The 12,307-nt window shown below is 52.3% G+C and overlaps 1 protein-coding gene across 1 annotated transcript; it reads left to right on the forward strand.

Moving 5' to 3' along the window:
* Positions 1-5,893: 5,893 nt before the first annotated feature.
* GSX2 (GS homeobox 2) lies at positions 5,894-6,873 on the forward strand. Its single transcript, XM_041460861.1, has 2 exons — positions 5,894-6,350; positions 6,533-6,873. The coding sequence occupies exons 1-2, from the start codon at positions 5,894-5,896 to the stop codon at positions 6,871-6,873; spliced, it is 798 nt and encodes a 265-aa protein (XP_041316795.1).
* Positions 6,874-12,307: the final 5,434 nt, after the last annotated feature.

Genomic DNA, 12,307 nt, shown 5'->3' on the forward strand with positions numbered 1-12,307 from the left:
TTAACTTTATCCCCTTTAAAGATACACCATCACAGCTTTCTCTCACACATATCATGTGTAACAGCTAGCAATTTTAGCTGTTAGAGCTGTAAACAACAGCCAGTAATGAAACCAGGGCCCAGACCCCCTGTAGTGTCTGGCCTGATGCTGCCCCATACCTGCAGAGTACTAGAAATATGGCAGACTCAGAGAAATATCAGACAAGACTGTGGATAACAATCTCACTGGGTGTTTTCTTATTCAGTCTCCTTCACATGATCTCTTATAGAAGAGTGCTCTGGTGAGGAGACACAGACAAAAGATTTTTGCTTGCAGACACTGAAGGGAACCCATCAAACTGCTAACACTCTTTTTAAGAAGGTTGAAGAGGGAGAGAATTAATGCCTACATCTGCATGTATACAAGCAGATCTGATTGACTTAGGAAGAACCTCACAAATTTCCCTCTCCAAATAAAATATATAAAATAATCAAGCCTTCTGGCTGTTCTTTACATGAAAGACAGTTGTCTCTGTAGGCCTGCAGGTGAAAGCAAAAGGCACTGAATTGGGTTGTGACAGTGAGAAAGCAGATGAAGGCTGCTGCTGGAGCTCTTTGGAAATACTCATTTGAACACAAGGGATCACAGTCACCCTGGAGAACTCATGTAGAAATTTGCTGCTAATCATATGAATGAGTAACTTTATGAACAGCACCAACAACGTGGAGTAGCATAATCTCTCCAAAGGCTGGAAGGGATTGAAAGATGTAGAAGGTTTCTTCCAGCTGGAGCTCTGTGTCCCGCCATCCGCCACCACCCGCACTCCACGAGGTGAGAGAGGGCACTGGAGCAAGAGGGGCTGGCAGTGCCGGGCAGGGCAGCCGGGGGCCTGTCCTTCCTGAGTGTAGGAGTGCCCCTTCATTCCCTCGGAAACGGTCCCTTTTCCTGCAGGGGGAAAGCGGTTGCCGTGCCAAGTTCTAGGTGGGGTAACTTATGACCGGGGATGGAGGCAAAGGAAATCTTTCACGGAAGGGAAGGGCACCGGGGCTCTGCATCTGCGGGAAAGGGGAGAAGCTGCCTTCCCTCTCGTCAGCCCGCGGTCAGCCCGCAAACCTCGGGTGAGCCCCCGGCGGCTGCCTGGCTGCGAGCCGGTCTGCGGAGAGAGGCTTCGCGCCCCGGCCCTCTGGGGCCGAGGAGGGAAAGGCAGATGCCCGAAGGTGGGCAGAGTTCGAGGAGTGGTGGGATCTCGGCCTCGACTCTGCCCTGTTCCCCCAGGCAGCGAGTGCAGGCGGCACTGAGCGCTCACATCCCCGGGGCACCGGCTTGGCCGCCTCCGGCTCCGGCCCCTACCCTTAATGAGATTCTTTGAAACCCAAAAAAGCGAGATTTAATGTTACATCCTTATCTTTGGAGGAGCGCGGTTTTCTTGCCGCGGCGACGTCACTTGTTAAACAATCCGCGGCTGAGCCCCTGAAAAGAGAGGCATTGCACCCTTCGTGCTGAATGCGCTTCTCAGTGCGCATAACGCCAAGGCCTTTTGATGTCTCACAATGCGTGTTACGCCCAAAGATTGTCTCTTTGGACAGATCTACAACGCTTGGCTTCATGTTTGGAAGTTAAATGGACAGCGAGGTTGTAGAAACTCCCACGCTTGAAGCTGGCGCAGACACTCGGTACTTTCGCCTGTTACTTTCCATGAGTGAAAGCGGCAGGGGTGGAGGGAAGGGGCTGCTGGTTTAATCCGTGCTCTGAGGCAAAGGGTGGGGGGGAAAAGCAATCCAGACTTTTCCTCTCTTTTCTTTTCTTTTCTTTTCTTTTCTTTTCTTTTCTTTTCTTTTCTTTTCTTCTCTTCAGTTTATTCTTTGGCAGCCTTAAAATAAGAGCTATGTGCAAAGCGTGCGCCCTGCCTAGGTAGCTTGTGTCTGGAAGTCGCTGGCAATGTTGCTGCTCCATGAAATCAAAATTTATGATTATTCAAATGTCGGGGACTGTGAAAAGAGAGGAAGAAAGAGAGAAAATTAATATTGCAGCTGTTCTTCTGATTAATGAGAGATAATTGCTCATGAAAAGTCACCCCTGTGGCATTTTGTTGTCTCCTGGATCTTTGTTCTTTTCCACTATTATTGAGGACTTTCTTGAAGACTAAGCGGTTCTTTTCAATTTTTGGTATTCAGAAAGTGTTGCTTGGTTACAGATAATGGAGAAATCTCGGGCTATATTGGGTAAGATGTGCCACAGACAGCAATATCACAATGCCACTTTCAGAAAAGGATGGATACAAGTTAACGATGCTCTTTCAATAAAACATTAATAGACTTGTTCACGCTTTTATAATGACCTCCTTAATGGGAGCTGGGGGCAAGTCCTGAAGATTGCGTTCACTTCAGAAAGGCCAGCGTCGGGATTGCCGATCACTTTGGAAACTAATAGGGAATCAATGTTAGAGTAGCGAATAAATGCGATTATAGCGCAGGAGCCCGCGGCTCCTCTCTTACCCACGCAAGAGTTTATTTTGAGCGGGACTTTCCCCTACGGGAACTGCCCCAGCCCGGGGCGCAGCCTGCCCAGCGCCACCGCATGTCACCCCGGTGTGGTGTTTGCGGCCACGGCTGCTCTGCAGGTGTTGTTTTGGGTTTGGGTGTTTATTTGGGGGTTTTTGGTTGGGTTTTTTCCTGGGTTTTTTTGTTTTGTTTTTCTGCTTGAAAAGTGTCCCCGGGCTGCGGCGCTTTCCGCTGAGGCAGCTCCTCCCGTGAACTCCGCGGAGATGCGCGCCTGAAAGCCAGCGCTTTCTCCGGGCGGGCATGGCTTTTTCTTCTGCCGGGAGCTGCCGGGTTGGGGGAGGGAAGGGAAAGAGTTGCTTTTGTCATTTAAGCCGTGAATCTCTTCTACATAAAGGTGTTAGAGACATCTGGAAGAAAAGAGGGACCAGCACCCAGTCCTGCGCTCGGCGGACCAGGGGAGCGGCTCTGATGTTCTTTTTGAACTGCTCCACTTTCAAAAGGGGGCAATTTCGTTACATTCTCATTTGTTACACTGTCTTGAACTAAAGGCAGACAAAGCTATACTCTGTCACCCCGAGCAGAATGAAGGGAATCAAAGGATTTTCCCTTAAAAGGACTAATTTTCTCCTTGAATTATGAAAGTAATGGCTAGGTAACAGCCTGTGCTCTGTACCCAACTGCTTAATACCTTCTAAATCCTTCCACGTGGCTCTCCCAGTCGTAGCAATTAGAGCTCATTATAGGCTCATAAGAGCTCTCATTTCGGGGATTACTTAATGGACAATGAAATTTTATCGGACAGAATTATTGAAAAATAAAATTGTAACGAGGCCGATGTGATGTGGGCGCACGCCTTGCATCATTCCGCCTGGTTTGGGATGTCTTTGCTTTCAAATGACTTCTTTTCTTGCTCTGGCTTTCAGGGGTGGGTTTTTCCTAGTGATTTCTCTCTCTCTCTCTCCCTCTCTCTTTTATCACTGCGTTTGGTTTATTATAACAATTACAAATTGCAATTTTGATCCGACTCTTTCTCTGTCTGCCTTCCCTTAAGACAGCCCCCTCCCCAGATCCACTCTATCACTGCAGACAGCTTTTTCCACAGAGGTTTGGGGCTGTGCTATTATATTTTCATTTTCCAGAATAGCCTTTCCTAAAGGAAAACAAAAAGAAAAAATATTAAAAATTAACATTAAATGCAGATATTAGTTCAAATCTTCTCCAGATATACTTTGCTTTAAACTCGAAGAGCCTAACCAAAAAATGCCATGCTTGTGCACGGCGCCCGTGACTAGAATCCCACCGGAGCTCAGGGGGTAGAGCCCCTCCCGGGGATCCCCGCGGCCGCGGACCCCAGGGCCTCGGCGGTGGCGGGGGCTGCAGGGCCTGGCGGCTGCGGGGCCTCGGCTGAGCCCTGGCCAGCACTTTGGGGAAAAGTAGGTGAGGTTGGAGCCGACCCGCCTAAACCCCGCGAGCCCCTAATTGTTGTCACAAGACGCGGGATTAGCGCATTGCTGGAATAGCTGTCTGTTTACACTCAGGAGCCCCCGCCGGCCGGTAAACACTTTCTAATTGAATTCTAATCACATTCAAATAGCCACATAACAGACCTCAGCTGCAATTCATAAAACTTTAATTGCTATCCATAAATCCTCAGATCACCGAGCGCGGAGTGTCCCTAAAAACGCTGTTGCATCGTGCCTGCCCGGGGAGGTGCGGGGGGAAAGGGGAGCAGGGCTAGGGGACAGCCGGCCCCTGAACAGGGGAGCCTGCACAGCAGCACTGCCCGCGGCGGGATGGAGATGGGGATGGGGATGGGGATGAGAATAAGGAAAAGGACGGGACAGCGCAGCCGGTCGAGACCGGGCCCCTCTCCTAGCAAGGCTTGAGTTGCACCGTCGAGGGGTTCCAGGGGCGAGGAAATTCCGGCTCCATCAGAAGGCGGTTTTATTTTGCTGGGTTTAACAGTGGGACACTGGGTTTGCGGGAGGGATGGTAGGATGTCCGCGGCCCGCCCTGGCGCATGATAACCGCTTCTGAACACGTTTCGGCTACTGCTGCACTCTCGAGTTTCTGTTCAGCCTCTGGTAATCAGGCGTAGTCTGTGTTTTCTGCTTTAGAGCACAATTGTCACTTCCCTTTCCCGTGTCAAGTGGGATGGGATCGGCAGTGTGTTTTAAATGCCGCTTCACATCTGCTAAACAAGAACGCGATAGTCCTTCTATTAACGATAAGTCTCTTCTTAAACTCCCATAAAACAGGTCATTGGAAAATCGCTTAATATGCTGCGAATACCTTGGCTTTGTAATGCACTCTGAAATGCTTCGGAGCCACCGACCGTATTTAGCTGTTTATCCAATTTTACTTTGAATGATTGCTTCAGCAAACTTGGTGGAGATCAAAGAATCCCTCCCTGACATGTTCGCTTTTCATTAGCGCTGCGCACTGCGGTCCTGGAGAGTCCGGGGAAGTTCGTTTGGAAGTTTTCCGTTTTGATACCGTTTGCCTGAGAAGTGTCCAGATATTTGAAGGCTTTGTCCGTTGCAGTAATTGCCAATTTGGCAAGACTCACTTGAGATGAAAAGGGCGAGGAGACAAAAAAAAGCCACCCAACCCACCCTACGTGCATATGTATGCACAGACACAAAAACGCCCTCCATCCCTAACCTTATATCCATGGCTCCATCTGTGTACCTGGCTCCTCTGATGCAGAAAGGGCCTCCTGAAGGAGTCCTGAGTGCATGGAGTGGGCCGGGCTGGGGAAAGGTGTTGGCAACAGGTCTCTGTGGGATCCACGACCCTTTGGATGTTCTTTTACTGGGGGTGAGGGGGGCGGAGTTGAACCGCTTGTTTCAGGGCATTACCTGCTCTCACCTCTCTTTCCCTCCCGGCGAGGGAACGGAGCGTTCTCCTCTGGGAAAACCCCCGAGCAGAAACTCCTTCCGATTAATTTTATCCCCAGCATCCCGGGTGTGTTGACAGAGGGACATGCCTGCCAGCGCGACGTGTGACGGGGCTGCGAAGCAGCCGCCCCCTCCCCGCTTTCTCTGCTCCTATAATTTATTTGAGGCGGAGGCAAAGGAGTGAAGTCATCGGGCAACGAGCAAGCACGCACACTTTGCCCCCCTCCCCTGCCCCGCTTTGGTCCCCCCCGGCAGCCTCTCCTGCCGGCCTGGGAAGCCGGGGAGATTTAGATCTGCGAGGCTTTCAGCCATCACGTGTTTAAATACTTGATATAAAACCCCGGCGCAGGGGATCCAGGCGGGGGGACTTTAAGACCGGCCCTCTCCAGGGACCCTTTTGTTCAGCTCTCAAACATAAGCACCTTCTCGACTCGCCAGGACTTCAGTGGCAACTTGGCCGAGCAGGAAAACACGACTTTGGGAGAGCCGCCCCCGGCCTCGCAGCCCTCCGCAATGTCACGCTCCTTCTATGTCGACTCCTTAATCATCAAAGACTCCTCGAGGCCGGCTCCGTCCCTTCCTGAGCATCATCACGGCCAGGACTTCTTCATTCCTCTCAGCATGCCTTCCCCCCTCGTCATGTCGGTGTCGGGCCCGGGCTGCCCGTCCCGAAAGAGCGGCGCCTTCTGCGTCTGCCCGCTCTGTGTCACCTCGCACCTGCACTCCTCCCGCGGCGGCGGCGCCGGCGGGGCCATCCCTCTGCTCAAGAGCCAGTTCCCCACGGCCGCGGGCGAGGCCCAGTGCTGCCCGCGGAGCAGCCACGCTCACCACCCGCCGCAGCACCCGCCGCCCGCCGCCGCGGTGCCCGCCGCCGCCGCCGCCCTGGGACACCCTGCGCATCACCCACCTGCCTGCGCCGCCACCACCTACAGCGTCAGCGACCCCCGGAGGTTTCACTGCCTCGGCATGGGTAGGAGCCCTGCGGCCGCCGGGGAAGGGGGGCAGCGGGAGAAGGGGTGTCGCCAAGGGAGAGAGGCTGTCCCGGGTCGGAAAGCTGCTGGGAATGTCTTTTCTCTGTCTGTCTGTCTCTCTCTAGCCTCCCTCCCCTCCTTTTCCCTGTCCCGCTGAAGTTCGCATTTCTCTCCCGTCCAGGAGGGTCCGAATCCAGTCAAATTCAAAATGGGAAACGGATGAGGACTGCCTTTACTAGCACCCAGCTCTTGGAGCTGGAGAGGGAATTCTCCTCCAACATGTACCTGTCCCGGCTGCGGAGGATCGAGATAGCCACGTACCTGAACCTGTCTGAGAAGCAAGTGAAAATCTGGTTCCAGAACAGGAGGGTGAAGCACAAGAAAGAAGGCAAAGGCACCCAGCGAAACTCGCACGGGGGCTGCAAGTGCAGCACCAGCCAGGGGCACTACCCCCGGTCCGAGGATGAAGAGTCTCTATCCCCCTCATCGGCTACCGAGGATAAAGAGATCTCTCCGTTATGAGATCCTCCTGCCTCCGGGTCCCTCCTGCTCCGCTCCTGCCGCCGGCTCCGAGCCCGGAGCGAGGTGGCGGCACGGCGACTCACCTGGCACCGCTCCCCACGGACGGCAGCCCGCTAACCTGCAGCGGGCTGGACCTCGCCGCCGCGGAGGTTTAATTGTCATCCACTCACAGTAATAGAAATAGAAGTATATCTATATATATTTTTTCCGAATGCGAACGTTTTAGTCGTGGGAGGTCAACCTAAACGTTACTTATGTAACCCCAGGAGAGGGCACCTGCTCTTTCTAAAATGTAATATTGGGCAAGGCTCGCATAGCCCAGGGTGTCTTCCTCTGTATCCCCACAGGCAATTTAAAGGAAAAAAAGAAAAGTATTTGAAACAGAAAAGAAAGACATAAAAAAAAAGGAAAAAAAAGAAACAAAAACCATACCTGAAAAGCAAATTAAAACCTGTAGAGAACCTACTGAATGGACTTCTTAACAAAAATAAGAAAAGACATAACGATCGCCCGTTTGGGTTTGGGACGGCTGTTTGTCTGTGAATAGTTTTATATAAAAATTATATTTATATTTATTTAAATAAATGAAATCAGACGAAAATTTAACTTTTTTTTTTTTTTACCCTCCCCCCCCGACTTCCCCTTCCTCTGAAGTGCCAGCCCAGTTGCAGCAGCGAAGGTGCACTGGCTGGGCAAGGTGCTTTCCTTTGCAGTCCTTGTCCTTCGTACGGTGAAAGAATCGCTGTATATGTGTCAGATCTGCGTAAAGAGTGAAAATAAAAGCCATCGGCTACTAACACGAACATGTTTTCTGTTCCCCTGTGACTCGGGACGGCTGGGGGGCGGAGAAGGGGGGCACTCCGCTCCGGCCGGAATGCAAATACAGCCCGTCCTCCGACTCCAGCAGCCCTGCGCTCCTTCCCAGCCCGAGCCAGGGCACGCCCTCCTGGTGACTGACAGCCTTCTCCCGTCTGCCGGCCCGAAGGCACCGCGCTGGGGACAAGCGGCTGCCGCCGGCCCAGCGCTGCCGATGGCGGGGCCGGAGCGCAGGGCTGCGCGCCGGGACCCCGCACACAGCCCCCGGCCCGCCGGCCTGCGAGCTCCGGCTCTTCCCTCGCCGCGGTGGCTGGCTGCGCACGTCGACCCTTCACCAGGCTGAAACTCCGCTTATTATTTTACTAGTCGATGTTAAGCAGAGATCAGGGATTTTTTGTTTTCCCCTCACAGCGTTAGCTTTTTTGGGTGTTGATTTCATTAGGCGCCTTGACCAGGCTTAGGGAAAAGATTTGAGGGCAAACCCATTAGGCTGAGACATGGTTGAAGTTCTCTGCAATCTGCGTCGGGCAGCGCTCAGCCACGGGTCCCATCTTGCCTCTGCCTTTGGCAGCTCATCCTCAGCTCCTTGCAGCAGAGTTACAGGTGGCTGGTGAGAGTGGGATGGACCTGGAGGTAGTCAGTCCCAATGAGCCCCTTTACAACATTTTTCCTAGTTCCTGCAGTACTGGCAGACAACAAGTCTATATAAAGCTAACAATATAAGCAAAGCAGGAGTGCCTGTTGCACATTATGTTATTTCTCTCACCTTTTCCTTGGATGGATTTTCCACTTTTGATTCCAACCTCCGAAATAGTCCTTACAGTTATCATGTTTTATCCCTAACTTCAGAGCTTCAGCTCAGAGGTGCATCTCAATTTGACTTGCCCTGGCTGCTGAAGAGAGAGGCAGCCCCAGCACAGTGACACTCGCACTGCCTGCCTGTCTTGGAGGAGAAGCCAGGTGCATGGGTGGGGCTGGGGTAGGATGGAGAGAGCCTGGTATGGGCACTGCCCCACAGCCTGGACCAACTTCAGGGCTTGGGGCAGAGTCAGCACACCCACATCTTACAGGAAGGGAAGGACAGGACTGACGTTTCTGGCCTGGACTTGGAAAACAAATACAAAATCACTGCTCCATACCACGACCATTTCACTGCCTGAGCTGACTACAGAGGCCAGCAGCCCTCATGCCAGCTGAGTGGCTGGGGATGTTGGTTTCCCCAGTGGCAGTCCTCTCACTTGCCAGGCTGGGGAAACCAAAGAGCCAAAGGCTTGAAGTCTTTGTGGCTCCTTGCCAGGGGGACTTCATGGAGGGTGTGGCTGAGGGGATTGTCCCCTCTTCCCTAAAACCTGCTGAGGTGGAATCTGTTGATTGCTTCAGTTCACCTGTGTCTAACTTGCTTCTATAATCACAGTGGGTCTTTTCCAGCCTTGAAGCTCTGGGAGGAGGTGTTAGTTCCACAGAAAGTACTGCCCACCCTCTCAGCAATGTCATCCCATACTGTAACAGGAGGGAGTCAACAGGCCTGCAGCAGCCTGGGAAAGCAAAACTTTGCTGAGTGAGAAAAATCATCACAGTCTCTGGAATCTAAGACTGCAAAACTCAAAAGATATTTTACAATTGCAAAGATACACTTGATAGAGTGTATATGTTCTCAGTGTAAATCTGTGGAAATATGCACCTCAGTGAATAAATTGGTATTTCCCTCCATTTCTAGATGATAAACAGTGAGATTTCTCTTCATTACAGTATTTAGCAATTTCTTTTAAAAAATAGGAAAATGAAGTTAGTTGATCTTGTGGTAATCAATGCTTGCATGTGTCTTTCAAGGGTTGGGGGGTAATTGTGACATATTATCACCATCACCATCACCACATACAAACTGTCATTTGGACAGTTGAGACAATATTTCATTTTATTTCAAAGTAAATGTTTCATGTAAAAAACATTGGAAAAGAGGAATGATGTAATGGTTTGCCCCGACACATCTCAGAAGGTGAATACAACCAGCTCAACCTGAACCTGGCAGTCCAAGTCAGTGTGACAGAAGCACCACTGGCAGTTGAATGTACTGTAATTTGCAGGAGATGTTTTGTAGGGTTTCCACATCCAGCATTCAACATTTTGAAATTTAGACAAATTTACATTAAAATGTGTTGGGTTTTTTCTTCTGCCCCCCCCCCCCCCCTTCTTCCTTCTATCCTTTTTTTTTCCCTCCCACAAAGTGTGAAGAACAATTTTTTTCCCCTCACTCATCCAGTGCCTAAGACAGGCAGTGTTCAGCTCCTGATGGAGCCACTCCTGGCATAATTTGGTGGCAGAGGAGTTGCCTGTGTCCCGGGTGGATTTCAGGTATGGAACAGCTCCTAATGACCCTCTGGATCAGCTAGCCCCCCCCAGCAAGGGGAAGGTTGCACAACTAAAGCATGAGTGTTAGCACAAGAGATGTGAATCATGTTTGTGTGACTGACCCTCCTACTGAACTTCTGTAACCTGTTGCATTAGCATCCCTCCAGAAAAGCTTTCCAATTGGGATATTTATTTACTAACAGTAATTCTACTTAACTCTTTTCAATTAAAAAAAAAAATCAGAAGTAGAAAACATCCATCTTGAGGAGTTTCTCTGACCTTGGCCTTCACGACTGAAGTCAGACTCACGGCACTAACTTCTCTGGTTGTGGATCCCCTGGCTTAATCTGCTCCCATGTCCTGATCAGATGGGTTAGCCCACAGGCAGCATTGGCCATGGGCTGCTGGAACTTTGCAGTGCCGAAGACACCATGCTCCCTCGGCTGCTCTTTCCAGCCCTGAAGTCCCCACAGGTGCTGCTGAAGCCTTTCCCTGCTGTCTGAGCTCTTGCCACAATGTCTAGGCTCAGCATCTCACACTTCTACCCCAGCCTTGGGGAAGTGGAGGCCCTTGGTCAGCTCCTTGCTTCCACATGTGGTGTAGCTGTGACACAGTGGCAGGTACACTCCAGAGATTCCCCGACTGAAGGGCTCAGTGTTCTGGCCGGTGCACATCCTCCCTGGGGAATATGGAGCAGGCTGGGCCTCATCAGTCAAGTCCCAAGCACTTACAGAGAGGAAGGCTCACAGTGCCGGGATCTAGGCAAGGGAACTGTGGTGAAACTCTCCTTCCTCAGTACCTCCGGTCGGAGCTGGGGCAGAGAGGGGACAGTCTATCTAATCCCGCTGCAATTCGCCTCTAATTTATCCTAATTTCCTACTCCTGCCCCTCCCTCTGAGCTAACCCCCATGGGACACGGCCTCGGGTGCGGCTCCCCAGTGCCTCCCTCGGGCTCCCTTGCGGGCAGGGGCAGCCGAATCGGCGGCAGGGCTGCTCAGCTGCTGCCCGGGGCTCTTCTTCCCACTCTTGCACGCTTCAGTCGACGGTACAGCCGCGGGACGAGGCCACGGCCAGAAAGGATCACACGGGAGTTTCTCTGGTGCCCACAGGGATAAGATGGCCAGGAAAGGGCGAGTCCTATTATCACCGCTCCGGGACCCCGGCGAGCGTCCCGACACCAGTTCGAGGGACGTGGGCAGGGCGGGGAGCACTCCCATTCTGGATCCGGAGCCTAAAGATGACCTCATGCAGTCCTTCGGGAAAGAAACCCGGCCAAAAAACATTTTTTTCCCTTTTTTGGTAAGTTTTCGCGGCTGCTAGAAAAGCCTGTTAACTACGATAGCGGGAAGCGCACCCCGCAGCCTCTGAGCACCTCCGTCGTCTGAACCGGGTCTCGGTAGCGGCGAGAAATCCCGGGCAAGGTTGGCAGCCCAGGGCCGGGGGTCCTGGGTGGGACCCCGGCCCCCCGGCCCTGGGAAGGCGCCCTCGCCCCGCCGGGCCCCCGCCGGTGGCGGAACGCCGTGCGCCGGGCAGCTGCCGGGGAGTCCCGCATGACAGCGGAATAACAAACAGCCCGAACCCACTGTGCCACTCGGAAAACCTCGAGGCGTGTGTCCGCGCTGCAGCGCGCTCAGCCTCGCCGTGAAAGGGCCGATTTCACGCAGGGGCTGCTCCGCGCCCCTCTCCGCCCCCCTGCGCGCTTCCCAGCCGGCCCCGCTCAAGGCGATGAACCGGCCTCGGCCCCTCCACGCCTCCCCCTGCCCCGACCCCAGCCGGCGTCTCCGGGGGGATTTAAGCTGTTGGAAGCGAACCCAAAGAGATCGGAAGCGTGTGCTGTGTGCTCTGGAAAAATAACTAGTTTCAGATTAATGAAGGAGTGACAATTTCAAGGCTAACGTTGGCACTGCCCAAGCCAGAGCGTGGGGAGCTCGCCAGGCTTTGCTTTATATTGTCTGCTTTTCTGAAGAGCAGACAAAGATGGATAGAGAGACATTGAAAAGCAGGAGGCGTATTTCAAACAGTTCAATAAAGAGGGTTGTCACTTAAAGACAAGAACCATAGTGCTTTGATGACTTTGTATTAGCCTTACCGTTTCAAATAAGTGACTCTACTCTCTTTGCGGAATTCACCGAGTTTTAGTAGATGACACTTCAGTGAAGCCGCTTTAGACAGAAATGAGAGCTCGTAACTGCGAGGCAAATCTTCTCTTCGGGAGTGTTTTACATAGAAAATTGCTGACCAGGGGCTTTTTTCTTCCTGTCCCCAAATT

This window comes from Pyrgilauda ruficollis, unplaced genomic scaffold (genome assembly GCF_017590135.1).
Source record: "Pyrgilauda ruficollis isolate IOZ18807 unplaced genomic scaffold, ASM1759013v1 scaffold1, whole genome shotgun sequence".
Lineage (NCBI taxonomy): Eukaryota > Metazoa > Chordata > Aves > Passeriformes > Passeridae > Pyrgilauda > Pyrgilauda ruficollis.

What these genes read in the sequence shown, in the direction of transcription:
- GSX2 (XM_041460861.1), top strand. Translation starts at nt 5,894, where the DNA reads ATGTCACGCTCCTTCTATGTCGACTCCTTAATCATCAAAGACTCCTCG. An exon ending in GTTTCACTGCCTCGGCATGG is followed by an intron (nt 6,351 to 6,532) that starts GTAGGAGCCCTG and finishes TCTCCCGTCCAG; the next exon opens with GAGGGTCCGAATCCAGTCAA.